The 12,968-nt window shown below is 50.3% G+C and overlaps 1 protein-coding gene across 37 annotated transcripts in view; it reads right to left on the bottom strand.

Annotated features, from left to right (window-relative positions):
- The window catches only part of SCRIB (scribble planar cell polarity protein), a 117,123-nt gene extending 107,421 nt beyond the window's left edge, over positions 1-9,702 (bottom strand). For 9 of the 37 annotated variants that reach the window (XM_084509154.1, XM_084509165.1, XM_084509185.1 and 6 more), the window contains exon 1: positions 9,250-9,701. In XM_084509154.1, the coding sequence (XP_084365280.1) occupies positions 9,250-9,411 (162 nt within the window). In that variant the 5' untranslated portion in view covers positions 9,412-9,701. Of the gene's footprint in view, positions 1-9,249 lie in introns of all 37 variants that reach the window. The other 28 variants (XM_084509169.1, XM_084509173.1, XM_084509168.1 and 25 more) reach the window with 6 other exon arrangements.
- Positions 9,703-12,968: the final 3,266 nt, after the last annotated feature.

Below are 12,968 nucleotides of genomic sequence, written 5' to 3'. Positions count from 1 at the left end.
CAGCAATTCATGGTCTTAGAGTGCATCTCAAAGGAAGAAGCAACACCATACAAACCCATAAGCAGAGGGGCCCTGCTGAAACCAGAGCACAAGCAGCCTCTACCCTGAGTCCTGTACAGGAGGCCTGGAAGAGTGCCACCAACACACCCTGGTTCCCCAGCGACATCTCCCACCGAAATCCTGCAGAAACATTCATCTGGAAAGATCTAATGAGATCACTTCGTGGGACAGGACTCTGGCGACAAATGAAGCAGCAAAACATAACACGCCCCAAGTACTATCCAAAGACCTGTCCCTTATCAATTCTACCTTTTATCTGTTCCCACCCACTCCTTTCCCAGAATGCCAGCCTCCCAGGAGTGGCCTTTTTCAGTCTCCATCACTCCAGGCTTACAAAGGGACCCAACGTACCCACCTAGTTCTCTTCTAAACCATCTTCTGACCAAAGAAAGGTCAGGTAGCAATTATAACAAAAAAAGAAAAAAAATACTTATCCGTAATGCCACGAATGTTAGCAAAGGAGAACAATGTCAAGAGTTGGACAATTACCTGTTCCGATTATTTCAAGTGGGAATGTATTTTCTTGAGGCAGAAATCATATCACCCTGTACATTGACACAACAGACATCTCCAGCACTGGTAGTGACTTTGAGATGCACGATAAACAACGACACTCCAAAAAAAAAAAAGCCAGAACAAACAAACAAAACCACAAATAATACTAATTTATAATGGAATACTAACTCTAATACTGAAACCGAGAAACTGAGACAAGGCAGACAACATCAAGTTTATGAATTGGTACAGAGCAGGGTATTCAGAGTATAGCAAATTCTAACCTTGGTGTTCATGAAGTGCATTTGGTGGACTGAAAATGTTTTTAAGAAGAGTTAAATGCCCCTGTGTGGAAGGAGACAGCAGGAGATTCTCAGATACAGAAGACAAAAACAATTCCTCTGAACAGGAAGCGCACAAATAGGAAGGTGCCAAGGTAGCTCTCTGGGGATCAGCTCAGACACACCGCATTAAATACCTCGAGCTAGGAATGGACGAAGGCGGAGCCCGAAGCCACAACGGACCTTGCAATGCAAGAGCTCTGCAGGCCACCACATCCCTCTGCCACAGCACACACCACGTCTCACGATCCACCACAATCTTTCATCACTGTGCCCTGCCTCATTCAAGTTGCTGTCAGGCAGACAGTGAAGCAATGTTATGAAATCAAGTGCCCAAAGACTGGAGAAAAGCAAATGCCACTCCTATCTTCTAGAAGGACAAGGAGGACAACGTAAAGAACTACAGGCTGGTCAGCCTCACCTCGATCCCTGGGAAGGCGATGGAGCAGTTCAGAGGAAACTATTTCTATGCACATGAGGGAGAAGAAAATCAACAGGAGCAGTCAGCACGGACTCACCAAGGGGAAGTCACACCTGACCAAACAGATAAGCTTCTACAGTGAAACAACCAGCCGGACGGATGGCAGGGAGAGCATCGTGCCCAAAACTCCCTCATGGAGATGCTGCTGATGTACGGGCTGGATGAGCAGACAGCAAGGTGGGTAGAAAACTGGTTGAACTGAGCAGCCAGGCTCAGAAGGTGGTCAGTGGTGCAAAGTCTAGTTGGAGGCCTGTAAGGCATGGCAGTGCCCCAAGGGTTAATACTGAGTCCAGTCCTATTTAACATCTTCATTAATGATCTGGACAATGGGACAGAGTGCACCCTCAGTAAGCTGGCATGAAACTGGGGGCAGTGGTGGACACACCACAGGACTGTGCAGCCACCCAGAAGGACCCTGACAGGCTGGAGAGGTGGACTGACAAGAGTCTCAAAAGGTCCTGTGCCTGGGGAGGAAGAGCTCCGGGCACAGGGCATGTTGGGGGCCACCAGCCTGGAAAGCAGCTTGGCAGAAAAGACCCTGGAGCCAGCAGTGTGCCCTTGTCACTAAGAGACTAAGGGTATCCTTGCCTGCATTGCACAAAGCATTGCCAGCAGGTCAAGGAAGGTGATCCTGCCCCTCTGCACAGCACTGCTGAGGCCACATCTGGAGGGCTGGCTCCAGTTCGCGGCTTCCCAGTACAAGAGAGAAATGGGCATACCGGACAGAGTCCAGCAAAGGCCTACAAATGTGAGGAAAACATTCACAGGCTCCTGTGAGGAGAGCCTGAGAGAGCTGAGACTGTGAGCCTGGAGAAGAGGAGGCTCAGAGGAATCTTACCAATGTCTAGAAACACCTGAAGGGACGGTGCAAAGAAGATGGAGCCATGCCCTCGTCAGCTGTGCCTGGTGGCCTGCACAAGAGACAATGGGCACAAACTGGACCACAAGAGATTCCCCCTGATTGTCAAGAAACATCTTGTTGTGCGGGTCACAGAGCACTGGCACAGGCTGCCTGGACAGGCTCACCCCGTGGAGATCTTCAAAACCCACCCGGACATGGTCCTGGGCAACCTGCTCTAGGTGGCCCTGATTAATTGGGGAATGGACCAGATGACCTCCAGAGGTCCCTTCCAACCTCACCCATTCTGTGATTCCATGAAACTCAGGAATTTCATGGACCTAAAGAGATTCACCTAGTCCTGCCTTTAGCCCTAAACATCAGTGAGACACCCCCCAAATTATTCCTGGCAGATGCTCAGAAAATAGTCAAAGGGAATAAACAGAGATCTTACACGCAAGCAGATCAGGTAACGATCAAATGATCTGCAGGGCCACTTTGATGCTGAATTTATTCTTTAGAGGCCTGGAACAGGAGCAAGGGAAGGTGAACCTATGCTAGGAGTTGTCACTGAGGAATAAGAAAAATCTCAAAGGTGCAAATGCAGCCGATGTACCCAAAGGTATGGAAAACATTACTGACATTATACAGAGACATATCTAGAAGTCTACACAATACCAAGATGAGCTGAACCCAAAGGAGAGCCTGAGTAGGTATTTCCATTGATGACCTCACTTCATTGTATAAAGCCGATGAAAGGGAAGATTTGGTAAGAAGAAGCCCTGTTTAGGCCACAGCACCAAAATCTTCATGAACCCTTTGCTTCACTGAACCTCACCTCCCAGTACGCCTTTTTACCTCGCTGTTACACTCCTTTGAACTGAGCTCCTTTGGAGATCCACACAGGGCAACACACCTATACACTGTGCAAAAAGAAAGCTGACCACACACCTTGCAGCTCACTGAGAAATGACAATGGTCAATTCTTATTTGTAGGCCATAGAACACAGAATTACTTCCTTCTTCCTCTTTCCTGTTCTCTTGTTTGCATCTCCAAGAGTTGTATTGGCTCTTTTTTCCATAACTGAGCTTGTTCTCAGCTATTAATGCTCCAGCACAAGTCCTTACCCTAGAACCTTACCTGGCGACTAGTCACCATCCAGGATTTGCAAGACAGAAGGTTACTGTACAGAGGGGGAAGGATAAGGGTGAAAAGGCCTGCAGTATTTCAACTTCTGGGCAGCAGCACATCCAGAATATCTGGCTTTTGGAAAATAAAACCACATCCATTTGTACACATTAACTCATATGGCTCCTGAAAGGCATTGAGAAGCATGCCAACTCTGTGCACAGGTCTCATAACAATCAAGTGAAACCAGTTTCTTGGCTAGTTTTGTTAAGCAAATGCAGCTTGCCGTTTTGACAAAGCCTGTGATGCAGAGCATTCACATGCAGGAAAAGAGAAGGTGCCCGGCGCGCATTCAGCCCTCGCTGGGCACCCAAGCATGCTGAGTCTCGTTATGGCAGGGTGAAACACTGAGGAGGCCAGTCACTGGTGATTCATGGCTCCCCGACTTTCTCAGGGAAGGGCTATTAGCATGCAGAGATTAAAAGGAACAGCTTCACTCCTCCGTGGAAGTAAATAAAAGCCGAGATCCTCCTCGCAAGCCCCAGATGCCAGGAAATTAAAAGCTGCTCTTAATTAGGCTTGCAACGCCCCACCTTGTCTTGGGAAAGTGACAAATACCACTCTCGGGTTTCACCCTGCTCAGAGCAGCAGGATCCCAGGCCTGGGACAAAGGACACCGATGCTGCTGCCCCGGGCTAACTGCAGCCAAACAGGAGGAACCGCTGAAACCCGGAGTGCTTCTACCAGCTTGGAAGTTGCCCTGCCATGATGCAAATAGCAACAAGCCAGAACAGGAAGGAATCTGCAGCAGACCTACAAGGCCTCCCTTCTCTCCTTGGAGTTCTAGCCAGGCATCCCTCTCCTCTGTTTTTCTGTGCAAGATGAAAACACCTCGCTGGACAGCTGGGGGGAAGTCTTCTGCACTGGACCCACTTTATCACGGGAGTTTGGGTAAAGAAAAAGCAAAGGAACAGAACTGCACCCCCTCAGCTATACATTCCTAAGGGCTTGCCTCTTCAGCACCATCACTAAAAACTTGGTATCAAATCTAGCTCTATTATTTCCTCCTTTTTCCCCCACTCTTCGGATGAGCCTTGCCTGCCCCACCCGAACTCACTTCGCTCCCTGCCAGGTATCCTTCCAGCAAAAGGTCTGCAGCGCCCTGCGGCCGACACTGCCTGGATGTCTCCTCCCTGCCCCACATCAACTTGCTCACTATTTTCAGTTCCTACTCAGCTCCACCTCCTCCTCCTCCCACACACTCCAGGTCCTACAATCTCTGCTCCACCCAGGTTTCTTCCGACATCTCCCTTTTGCCTTCCCGTACTCCAACCCGAGCACTCCTCAGAAAACACAGCAAGAGTCTGGACGCCTCCCGACTATGATCTGCTCCATCCACCGCCTCCACGTTCCTCCGCTGAACGCCAGACTACCTTCATTCCTTTCTGGTGAGACCTGCACCTCTGAGCTGCTCTCACAAACAGTGGGCTGTGCGAGTCAGGTGCCTCTTGTAGCTCTAATCTAGCGATCTAGCAAGCTGCACTCTTGAAAACCACGTCCCTAGCTGAAGGACTTCATCCTGCTGCTGTGAGGTGCTACACACGGTCCTGCAGGAATCACTTTATACAAGCGAGGCAGGGAACAGGTCAGCACAGCGCAAGGCACGTTGTCCTCTAGAATTCAGGCACCCCAGTGAAGAGCGCAGAGAACTTATCAAATAAAATTCACCACTTTCCATTAAACCATGCTGTATCACCCTGGCAGCAAATCCCTGCAACAAGGCAGCAGATGTTCCCAACATGGATTTAATCTATCACTTCAAATAACCAGAGTTCAGTCACCATAATGAAAAATCCGTACTCAAAACAAGAAAGATTCCACATGGGACAAATGAAAAAGGAGCAAGAGCAGACAGATGACTATTCAGCACTGCAGAAAGGAGAGAAACAAGCAGTCACTTCTACAACTTGGAAGAAAGAGTTCAGGAAAGTGTGGTGTCATTAAGAAATGCCAGGAGGCAGACAGATCATCTAATCAGATCAAAAGCGAAACAGTAGCAGGAAAGGGACCTGGGAAGTTCTGGAACACACGAAAATGATGCCACAGAATGAACAAGACATTGCCAGTGTTTCTGGACTCCAGATTAAATGGAATAAATAAGAGTATGTCAGACAGAGACGGCCTGGTAAGGGGATAAGGTAAGTAAGAAAACCCACAGAGGAGGGGTCAGATAAATTCAAACATTTTAAAAGGAAGTTATTTGTTAACTGTAAAACAGAAGGACCTTTTCAAAAGTCAGCCTCCCCTCCATTCTTTTGCTTAGACCACCTCCACACAGATGCCTTCCCCCAAAATCCTTCCTGAGCCCTTAAAAACAAGCTTGTTCTGGTCAAGCTTGCTTTAGAGCCCGTGTGCTCTCTCTCATTCACATTCTTCCAACTCATCTCCATCTGCTGCTCTCCTCTCCCTCCCGTACACACACCTCAGTATTCCTCTAAAACCGTTCCCCCAAGGAACAGACACGTGCAGCTCTACTCTGTGAAACCAGCACGTTTTCCTTTCCCTGTATCTTCCTCCATGGTACACACAAATCCTCCTCCCCGCATCTCTCTCACACAAAAGGCACATCTTTCCGTGAAGTGTCTCACCTGGAAGGGACGCTCCCCACCCCAACCAAAGACCCCTCTGATTGCTGTCCCTGAGGGAAACGTGTGCCCAGAGCATGCACTGCTGTCCTCTCTTCCCCTGGTGAAAGGGCAATTTACTTTCAATTTTCATCCACCTCACCTAACACGCAGATTCTCACCCCTCTATTAGATCCATGTCCATGACCACACAGTCCGCAGCAGTAATACCCCTTAATAACACCCTTCCTGCATGTGATTTGTGTGTAGGGAACGACACCTGGAACTAAAAAGCGCAGCTCTGAACTGCAGAAAACACGCAGACATACTGGGTCATGCCTCAGGCGGGTCTGACCTTGCAGCCTTGTTCTACCAAAGACCATCAACTTCGTCTGGACTACCCGACCATCCGCGTCACCAGCTGGAGGAAATGTGGTAGGGGTGGCTGCAAAGGGAAAAACTTTAGGACCTATTTCTGCTCGCTCTTCCTGACATGTCTCCAGGACACAGCATATCTCGGCAGCATCCACCAGCTCCTTTGCTTTATTCAAGAGTGGCCAGCACTTAGAGGTACTATGCTCATTGCCCCAGCTGTGTGTATTTGACCCTCACCCTGCTTGTGAGGGAGAGGGCATTTAGATTTTGCTAGAGATGGCTGGTGGCTCTCACTACTGGAGAAAGCCCATAGCTGCTGCAGACAGTATTCGATACAGAAGAGCGTGACTACATGAAGTCCAAAACAGTACTTCTAGGTCTCTCCCAGGATATGCAGCATAAGCCACTTCTCAGTCAAACATGAGGGCTTTGTATTTATTCATTTTTGGTTGTCTTCTCTTTCAGGAGCCCATGTAAACTTTGAGCATCTGTTATGTCATCTGACAAGTAATTCCACACTTCAGGTTAACTACAGCGTGCATGAAAAATTGTTTCTGAGCCCTTTTTGGTTTCAGTTAATGCCCTCGGTCCTTGGGCTGCAAGAACCAGTGGTCAGTTGCTCCCTGTTCAATCCCTGCAGGCCATTTGTGGTACTCCAGACATCTACCATCTGACGGAGGAGTGGCACTATCTTTTTCAGACTGAGGAGACCTCGCAAACTTTTCTTTGCCTTGTGTGAAAGCTGTTGCATACCCCCTATCAAGCCTTCTGTTCCCCATTCTCTGTATCCCTTCTGACTTTACCACACCTCTTTTGAGATTGGAGGACCAGAAGCACCATTCATGATGATATAAGATTATTTTTCTCTTCCCTATTGCTTTTTCTAATAATCCCTCACCAGAAAACTCTAGAAACTGGGGACAACTCCATCACCAGAAAGGGAACCCATGATCACAACAAGGACTCTGATGGTCCAAAGCAGAACAGTACAAGTAGTTGGAGTGACAGCAGGAAGGAGATGGTGGTTAGGACAGACACACAGTACCTGCTTCCACAGACAGCATTATACCTATCTGATCACTGACCAAATAAAGTAGCAGTATAAAATTTGCATTTGTTGTCCAAAAGACGCTTTTCAAAAGCTAACATAAAAGAAAACACAGTATCTTCAGCTTATGTAGAAGTCTAACCAGTTTCTACATAAACACAAAGTAAGACTCTGAGTATTCAGAGGGATAAGGAGGAGTTGCGCAGTGCGAGGATCGGCAAGTTCATTGCCGATGTGATGCAATTAGCCTCCTCTGCAAAAGAGACTGATACTCATTCATAAGTCCTAACCTGCCTGTAACACAAATTTTCCAGTAGTTTGAGAAAGGTCCCCACCTAAATTGTACAATGATCCCCAGACACATGATGGAAGAAAGCTGACAGAAGGATCATACTAGCATCACTATAACTGAAAAGCAGGGGTTGTTTTTTTTTTCCAGATTCTTTTTTTCCTAAAATTTACGTCAATAAGAAAAGCATGAGTAGTTTAACAAGAAACTTTAAAACAAAGAATAATTACCTTTTTTCTTAATATTTTTAATAAAAAGGTAACTTAGACCACATTTGCTCCGATGAGCACTTATCCAAACATGCTACAGTGAAATACTTTTTCCAGCACAAAACTTTTTTTAACTGAAAAGTTCGTTAAGTATCACTAACTAACGGTGGGAAGCAGTCACAGCAGCAAGCCTGCTGGAGTTCCAGAAGCATTTGAACAACACTTCAGACATGGTTTGATTTATGGGTGCTCCTGTATGAAGCCAGGAATTGGACTCAATGATCCTTGTGGGTCCCTTCCAACTTAGGATACTCCATAATTTTTACAGTTTTTGTACAATTTTGACAGGGAATACATGGAAAAACTTCCTCTATAACACCCTATAGCTCAGTAATGTTTAAAGGTGCTCTCCTTCCTGAGAGGCAAGCACACGCACAGGTTCAAATTCCAGTTCTTGTTTGCAGTATTCTATGCTTCAGAGTAACCAGCAGAACAGGAACACCATCGTTTCTGCTTTGGTTGAATGGTACTGTAAGGAAAAAATAAAGGCTCTGTCTTGTGAAAGCAAACCCTTTAGGAGTCAGAGGTGTCTGGGTCAAGCCTGCAGCTGTCTGCAGAGCAGATCTCCCACCCTCTACTACAGAAGAATCACACTGGCATGGTGCGTGTACAAAGCATTTATCAGCAGCATTATCTGCACAGAGTGCACTGAGGCTAAACAGAACAGCAAAAGAAGGTACAAGCGCAGGCTTAAGTCCCGGACAATAAGAATAAAATGCTTCTCCGATACCCGTTCCGGCTTACAGGCTAAAACTGAGCTTTTACATTCACACCGTGCCTCTCCTAGCAGCCAGCACGGCTCACGGGACCCCCGGCGGGCCGCCCCTCCGCAGGGCAGCCTCGCTCCCTTCCCCGCGGGGCTCCCGCTGCGAGCGGCGGCGCTGCGCCCACCTTCCCCCGGGAGCACAGCGGAGGGGCCGGGAGGGGGGGGGAGGCCGCGGTGCCTGCGGGGCGAGCGGGGCGCGGGACGCGGCGCGGCCCCTGAGGAGGCCGCTCCCGGGAACGGAGCAGGGCAGGGCCGGGCCGGGCCGGGCCGGGCAGGCCGCGGGGTCCCCTCGCCGGGCCGGGGCAGCGCCCGCCCGCCCGTAGGGCCGGGGCCGGCCCAGGGGAGAAGCCCCCGGACCCCCCCCCGGCAGCGCGGCGGGACGGGAGCGGCCGAGCCGCCACCAGGCTCCGCCCGGCAACCGGCGGGGAGGCAGGGGGCGACGCGCGGGCCGGGCCGGGCCGGGGGCAGCGCCCGGAGCTCGGGGGGCCGGGGCCGGGGCCCGCGGCTGCGCGCTCGGCCGGGCCGCGGCCTCACCTTGGGCAGCTCGCGGAGCTGGTTGGCGTCCAGCAGCAGCTCCTCCAGCGAGCGGCTGTAGCGGTAGATCTCCTCGGGCACGGCCTGCAGCGAGCAGTGCCGCCGGTCCAGCGCCTCCACGTGCCGGTTGCAGCGCCAGAGCGGCGGCATGCAGCGCAGCATCGCGCCGGGCCGCGCCGGGGCTCGGCCGCGATCGGCTTCGGCGCGTCAGGGGCGGGCCCGGCCGGGAGCGGCCGCGCCGGGAGGGGGCCGCCCGAGGGAGGGCCCGGATGTGCGGCGGGGCGGGCGCCGCGCTAGGGCCGGGCCGCAGGCCCCGGAACCCCCCCGGTGCCGCCTCCGCCTCCGCGCCGCCCCCCGGCTCGGGCCTGGCCGCCGCGCTCGGGCCCCGCCGCTCCCGCCCGGGCCCGCTCCAAGCCCGGGGCCGCGCCGCCCCCCGCGAGCGGCCCTGGGAAACCGAGTCCGCGGCCGCCGCCGCCGCTCCCGCCCTGCCCCGCGCCGCCCGCCCCGGCCCGGCCCCGGCCCCGCCCGCCCCTGCGCCGCCCCCGGGCCGGGCCGCCCAGCGCAGGAGGGGCCGGGGCGGGGAGCGGCGGCTCCGCGGGGCCGGTACCGAGCGGGGCCCGGGGGAGGTGGGCGCCGGGCGGTCGCAGGAGCCGGCTCCGAAAGCAGCCGCAGCGGCGTTGAGGCTAACGGCGATCCGCAGCCCGTGGTGCCGCACCTCGCCCCTGAGAGCAGAAGGGGACCGGGACTCCTGGCGGTCAGCCTCCGGCCTGGGCTGCTCCGTAGGCTCACCCCGGGAGCCGAAGGGAAACAACCCGCGTTACACAGGGGGGCTCCGGGGTAGCCGGGACCACTCGCTAGAACTGGGTGCACTTCTGGGCTGCTCCTGGGCATCGAGTTCATAACGTGTGAAATGATTTGGAAAGCATGGTGAAGAAGAAGAAGAAAAAAAACACGGCTTATGCCCTTACATAAAGCAGTACGGTGCACCAACGTCTGATGCTCCTTGCCCTTGACAAGTTACAGTTACATACAACAGCAATCAGAAATACGATTTTTGTTTTTTATGAAGAGAGCTCAAACAATGCCTCCACATAGAAATACGTGAGGCAAGGGAGCACAACAGAAGTCTGTAAAGCCCAAGTACTCCGAAAGAAACAACAGCAACGATCACCTCCTCCCATCCCCAGAAAGAAGCATAATCAGCCAAGTAGGTACTTGCAGACACCTGAAATGCATAGGTTCTGGTCACTTACAGCTCGAGGAAAAAAAGCTTGACGTTGTGTCTCTATTCAGACTAAACCCATCAGAATAAATGATTTTTTTTAAAGAAAGGGATTATATTTATCTACCCTACTGAAACGCTAATAAATAGCAATACATCATATGATTTATCCTCTCCCTAAGGAGGGGAAAAACAAAACAAAAAAAAAAATATTTAAGCTTAATGAAAATGTTAATACAACAGCAGGCATGAAACTAATTCTTAATGCTATGTTTCCAACTTTGACAAGTTCAAAAGTTTTGTACATCTTCCCTACGCTAACTTCATTTTGATACTACTCTCAAGGACCCTGTTTTAAGGGGTCATAACATCAAGGCACAACAAAAACACTGCAAGGGCTTTGAGCAACAGAAGCCATTTAACAGCAGCTCCCATAAGGGCATAGTGCTTGTCAGCCCATAGCTACAGAAGTTCCAAAGGCACGTAGCATTGCTCATCTCAAACCATCGAGAGATGGAAAGGAAGCTGAACATAGCTGACAAATCTGAGGATTTGACATGCTTTTCTCTGGAAACCTATCTTCCCTAATTAGTAAACAATGAAACTACGTTTTCTGTTTTAAGCTTTTCTTGCTCTATCCAGGTGTTAGACGCATAGGACTAAGCCAGCTCTGCCTGTGCTGCAGTTCCTCCATGCGCTGAACTGCTGTTAAGGTTTTATCAATCCACCACAGGAAGGACCCGATGCTGAATCAGGGCTAACATGCAAGACTTGCAAGACAAACTGAAGGTAAAGTTTATGATGGACTACTTGAAAAATACCATCACAGCCTTGTTCCCATCTGTATTTGGTGCTGTCATAATCTGCAGGGCTGTTTCTGAGATGACCAGGTTTCTCTGAACAGACATCATTACACTTGAATGCTTGGCTGCTGCAGAGCAGACACTGACTGCAGAACACTACAGAGTGCAGACTAGGATAAGAACACCAAAAAATTAAGCTGATCATTCTTTTGTTTGTTATTGTAACCCTTACCTATCAGTTGTTGGCCTCTGAACCATATTCATTCCATGCTTGCCCCTCTCTACACTTTTGCCTAGAAACCTGCATGTCATTCACTGCCTTGGATAAGATGGGCCCTTTTGTCTAAAACAGTAGAATCATAAAATGGTTCAAGTTGGAAGAGACCTTAAAGACCATCTAGTTCTAACCCCTCTCCCGTGGGCAGGGGCACGTTCCACTAGACCAGGTTACCCAAAGCCCCATTCAACTTGGCCTTGAATGCTTCTAGGAAGGAGGCATCCACAACGTCCCTGTGCAACCTGCTTAAATATCTTGACACCCTCAGAATAAAGAATTTATTATGCAATTTATTCTAATCTAAATCTACACTCTTTTAGTTTAAAACCATCGTCCCTTTTCCTGTCACTACACTCCCTGATAAAGAGCCTGTCTCCAGCTTTTGTGTAGGCCCCCTTTAGGTACTGGAAGGCCACTGTCAGGTCTCTCTGCAGCCTTATCTTCTCCCAGCTGAACCCCAACTCTCTCAGCCTGTCTTCATATGAGAGGTGTTAGGATTGGTGCCCTTAATCATCTTTGTGGCCCTCCTCTGGACTTGTTCTAATACTTCTGTTTGCTTGTGCTGGGGATCCCAGAGCTGAATGCAGGACTCCAATTGGGGTCTCATGAGAGCAGAGCAGAGGGGGAGAATTGCCTCCCTTGAACTACGTCATACTTCTGGTCATACTTCTTTTGATGCAGCCTTTAGGTTGGTTTTCTGGGCTGCAAGTGCACATTGCTAGCTCATCTTTGATATTTTGTCTACCAATACCTTCGAGTCCTTCTCCACAGGGCTGCTCTCTATCCACTCATTGCTTAATCTTTTTTTTAATTTAATTTTTTTTAATTGCTTAATTATCCATGTTTGAGATTGCCCCAACCCAGGTGCACGATCTTGCACTTGGTTTTACTGAAATTCAAGAATTTCATGCGTGCTCACCTCTCAAGCCTGTCAAGGCCCCTCTGGATGGCATTCCTTCTCTCTAGCACGTTGACCACACCACATGGCTTTGTGTCATCCGCAAACTTGCTGAGGGTGCACTTGATGCTACTGTCCAAAAACACCAAGAAAGAAGTCAAATAGTGCTACTCCCAGTACAGACACTGGGGGACATCACTTGTTATTGACCTCCACCTGGACATCGAGCTGTTGACCGCAACTCTGAACGTGACCATCCAGCCAACTCCTTATCCACCAGGTGGTCCAACCATCAGATCGATGTGTCTCCATTTTAGAGACAAGCATACCACGGGGGACAGTGTCAAATGCTTTGCACAAGTCAGGGTAGATGTTGTCAGTCTCTCTTCCCTTATTCACCAGCGTTGCAATCCCATCGTAGAAGACCACCAAGTTTGTCAGACACAATCTGCCCTCAGTGAAGCCACGTTAGCTGTAAGTCACCTCCTCGTTTTCCCTGTGCCTCAGCATGGCTTCCAG

The sequence above is a fragment of the Aythya ferina genome, assembly GCF_964211825.1.
Source record: "Aythya ferina genome assembly, chromosome: 2".
Classification (NCBI taxonomy): domain Eukaryota; kingdom Metazoa; phylum Chordata; class Aves; order Anseriformes; family Anatidae; genus Aythya; species Aythya ferina.
Note: the sequence above shows the minus strand (reverse complement) of the source record. Positions and strands in the feature narration are given on the sequence as shown.